Consider the following 4,699-nt stretch of genomic DNA (forward strand, 5'->3'; position numbering starts at 1 on the left):
TAGTAGCCGTCATTCAATGTTATGTTTTCTCTTTCTATTTTTTCTCTTCTCTCGTGGTCACCTGCATGCGGTGAGATCTGAGTTTGTATAATTACCAAGTTCATTCTTTGGAGACCAAGCAAAGAACTATATACAAACTAATAAAAGAATCTCTGTACCTTAATTCGTCTAGACTGCAATCCAATTTAGAATCTGATGAGTCCTCCCTAGCTTCTAAAGAGGTGAACGTTTTATGTTACAGGCGAGATGATAATTAGCAACCAGAAGTATCAGATGTCCGAGGTGAAGACTTCCGTTTACGGCGTCCAGATGCGGCTGGTGATCATGAATTTCCAGAAACAGGATCTCGGCGGTTACAAGTGCATCTCGAAGAACTCGATCGGGGACGCCGAGGGGAACATTCGACTTTACGGTGAGTTTTCACGGATAATGCATTTATAAGGATCGCAAAGTCTCGGCTTTAAACTTTCGAGACTTCCATTACTGTTTTCCCTTATCCCGTATTTTTCTACTTTGCTTGCCACGAGAATTTGTCATACAGGATAAGAAATACCAACCAACAAATTTTTTGTCATGCAATAATTCCGTTTCTTTAAAACGTACGAATCAAAAATAAATCCTGCCAGGAAATAATTGAAATAGTCGTTGATGTTATTGATATGATAAAATAATTTCTTGAGGTAAACCGCGTAATATTGTCGAGGAGAGAGATAAATTTTGTTCGACTTATGTTAGTAAAATTTGCTACGCAGACAAAGTGTATACGGCATAGTTATTCCCAACGTATAATGGCCGTTCACCTAATGACAATGGCAATTAGCATTGATTATTAATTTGAGTGTAATATCCCCGATATCGAGCCCGGAATTGGCCAAGTTTATTTTTGCGAAACTGATGGTTATCGTCTGCTCCAATTTAATTCTCCGAATACGAACTCGTTTCCATAGAAAACTTTTAAATATCCCACATGACATGTAACTATAGTTTTAAAAAATATTGACCAAAATTAAATAAATTTAAAAATAAAACGATAAACATAATAAATGACGTCTCTAAACCAATCAGAAATATTAAATCAATTACAAAACGAGCAATTACCGATAAAAATCGTTAATGATTTTTCGTTTAATGGATCACGCCTGAAAAATAAATTTCGTGTTCGATTCCATATACGCACTCGTATTTAGCAACATAAATTTTGTTATAAAAGTTTCGGGGACAAGTACGTACTGGCGTAACGAAACTGCAACTTTAAAGTGATCGAATTTATTACGACGCTCGCGCTCGTCCTGTGCTTGTATATCGCAAACTTCGTGATGTAAATCCTCGGGGAGAAAATTATGAAACGAATTCCTACTAGGAGATAATCGTACTTACATACCGCGGTCCCATGTGTTCTTGAAACTCTCAGTCTGACACACAAATTCTCTAAAACGTCTCGCTTCACGTTTAAACACTGAATCTTACATTTTTGCAAATCAAGTAAGTAACTGCAGAAGCCAGTAGTTAAATTTTTCATGTAGTAAAATGCAAAGATCACTGAGGACGGAATAAATTCAACAGCAATGATTATAAAATTGTTGAATTTCTTAAAATAGATGGCACAAACAATTTTATTCAAGTATACAGATTCGTGCGATAGATATAGTAAAAGGAAAAAAATAAAAGAAAACAGGGATCGATTCGCAGGCGAAGCGGACGACGTCAATAGATCCGGGTAGACGTAACAAATGGAGCAAAACCGAGCTTTAAGTATTTACGAGGAAATCACCGTAACACGTAGTCCATTATCAGCGCGCGAGCCGAGGCTACGCCCTCGCGCGCTAATGACGGAAATTTTATCGCGTAAGCCGTGTAAACTAACAGACACCGCATCGAGCCGTGTATTATAGCGTGTCCACGGGGCTGGTTGATCGTTTGTGTGCGCGAGGGCTGCCTGTGTGTCCCGGCTCGCGGCGTGCTCGAACTTCTCGTTGAAGTCACGCGATCAGATAAGCTCGGGGGATTAACCGTTAAACCGATGGTATAAACGGAGCGTGAAGAGAACGCCGAGGAGAGAAAAGAGCCGGGAAATGTGTAACGGGTGGCAGTTTTCAATCGTGTCTGAACAGTCTTGCCAAATTTCTTTGCCACGAGTTAAAATAGTTAAGAGGTTTAAAGTGGGACGTTGCACGTTTTGACATATTTATGATTGTCTTGAATATCTTGAATGAAAGTCTTAAAATATATCTCACTTTATTTGTCACTAAATTTTTGTACAAAATAAATGAAGCTCTGATTCCATTGAAAAATAACAATACTCAAGTATAATTGACTAAAGAAATGGACATGCCCCATTCAAGAAATATAATGAGATTCATAAACGAGAGGCGAATATTCACAGTAGAAAGTACGTGCATACACTCGGAAACGTGATAGCTGTAAGATTAAAGATGCGGTCTCGGAGGCACACCCTGTAGCGGACACGATCGAGGGTGGAAACAAGAGAAAACGAGCAGGAATAAGGGGTAGGGTAGAGCAGCAAGCAACGCGGAGGGTGGGACGACAGTGGCGAGATGTTGGCACGTCACGTCAAGGGCTAAAAGTCCGCGAAACAATATCCAACCAGCGGCACCACCGCCGCCGCGCCTGTCCTATACCTACCCCAACGCTGCACATCTCTCTCTTCCCCTTTTCTCTCGCTGCCGCTTCTTCTGTTCCGTATTAGTTATCGTTTATCAGGCCAGCCAGACAAAACGCGCCGCCGGGAATTGGGTGAGCCATCTGTTGCCAGACATGATCGATAAAAGTCCGCCAAGTGCTATCAGTGCTAAACTGCTATTTCGACGAGCCGGCGCACGTTTCACCCCCTCCCTCCGTATCCCGTCGCCCTACAACGCCGTCTTCTGCCAGTGTCTCGTTTCCTCGTGACCCTTTGTCGAGCCACCTATCGCGATTTCTTTTGCCCGACATCTGCCCGCCCGCGGAGGTGTATATGCAATAAATTGAATCCGGCCTGCAAATTGCTCGTTACTCGCTCGATCAGGTTTTTATCGACAGAATTTCTCGACCCCCGGACCGCAAAAATGACTTCCAGTTTTTTTACAAAATGTAGGGAAACTCTTATTACTTGCTCTTATCATTTTTTTAAGAATATACAATACCTTAAACAGACTCTAATTATTTAAACGTGATTACAATTTACTTTGGGATAAATGCTGATTTTTAGTACGCGTTTGCTCTGAACCTGTTTGTTTCCTCCTCCGTAATTTTTTGGTAAATTACTCGGTGGATATAATAATTTTCGAGAACAATATCGAAAGAGAGTGCGGCGGAAGCAGCGATGCTACCCATTTCGCCTTTTCCAATTTCTCGAGTGTCAATTTTGCAACACATGGCCCTTGCGTTATCGCGATGGAAGATTACACTTCGTTCCCTCCCTTTTGTTTTTTACCGAACCGTCCCTCCATTTCATCTGGTAACTTAATAAAAATTGCTCCTAACAGATCTTTCAAAAAATTACTTTATTAGATCTCTGAATTGTTTGATCGCGGATTCTCCCCCAAGCGTCCGTGGTATCCATATGAAAAATGCGATTCCAATGGAAATTTCACTAAACGCATGAAATTCGCAGCTCGCTAATAACAAATCTAATTAATTTCTAAAAATATTGCCAGAATTCTTGAACAGAACGGGTTAGCGGAATCGTAAAGAAATTTTTAATATAACAAGTTACAGGCGAGCTAAAGGGAGGAGTTGGCGGGCTGTAATGTAAAAACTGAAGTATTTTTATGAAACCGCAGCACAAATTTAATATCGCCTGTAAGCAGTTGCACCGGCGGATGCCCGGATGGGGATTAGTGTTGGTAACGTACCTACATGTCGATACGTGTATAAATTGAATCCGCTATAGGAATTCCTCGTCAAAGAGAGGAATTCTTGCTACCTCGCCTCTCTTTTTCCGCCGATACCGCCTCCTCTATCTACTGTGACGTCGAGCGTGAAAACGCTACACTCTACAACAATTCCTTCTATCCTCGCCCACAACCGAGTTATGCATGCAAAAAAATCACCTCTGATGTCACTTAAATCGTTCCAATAACTGTGAGGCAAACGGTTAACATTGAAATCTAAACTATTCTGTTTAATTAAAAAAAAAAATCGTCCAGAACGATTCCCTATCCCGTCAATGGCTACTATGCGTGAAATCTGAAAGCTGATGTGACACAAATCATTTTCAATAACCATCAGACGAATTATTCCATTTAAATCTGAACTGGTGCAATTAATTCAAATAAAAATGATTTTCTTGGCGCAGACATGGATCTACCAAAGCATTCGAAGAAGTTTGGCGATCGAAGGGGGGACGACGACACGAACGAAGCGATCAGCGATCGCGACCACAGACTGAATCACGTTTACCAAGGTTCTTTACGGGAACCGGGTTCCACGTTGGATCCGTACTTCGACGGCGACGATGAATCCTCGATGACGTCCACGATTCTACCACCCACCACTTGCATCCTCCTGACAGTGTCTCTTCAATTGCTAGCTTTCACGTAAGGACCGTTTTCTGAAAGGAATGGACGTAAGATCACTTCGTCGACGACGATCAATTAGTTTCTCCTCCCGTCATTCAATTAATTGTTTACGAAATCGTGAAAGAAAAATGGATTTAGTACTTCGATGATACCCTACAGGATTCTGAACAGATTGTTTC

The 4,699-nt window shown here is 41.3% G+C and overlaps 1 protein-coding gene across 1 annotated transcript in view; it reads left to right on the forward strand.

Annotated features, from left to right (window-relative positions):
• The window catches only part of LOC108623027 (lachesin), a 137,127-nt gene extending 132,436 nt beyond the window's left edge, over window positions 1-4,691 (forward strand). The window contains exons 8-9 of the mRNA XM_018021271.2: window positions 242-412; window positions 4,298-4,691. Of these exons, the coding sequence (XP_017876760.1) occupies window positions 242-412; window positions 4,298-4,542 (416 nt within the window). The 3' untranslated portion in view covers window positions 4,543-4,691. The remainder of the gene's footprint in view (window positions 1-241; window positions 413-4,297) is intronic.
• Window positions 4,692-4,699: the final 8 nt, after the last annotated feature.

This window comes from Ceratina calcarata, unplaced genomic scaffold (genome assembly GCF_001652005.2).
Source record: "Ceratina calcarata isolate Rehan_Ccalc_2016 unplaced genomic scaffold, ASM165200v1 scaffold250.2, whole genome shotgun sequence".
NCBI lineage: Eukaryota > Metazoa > Arthropoda > Insecta > Hymenoptera > Apidae > Ceratina > Ceratina calcarata.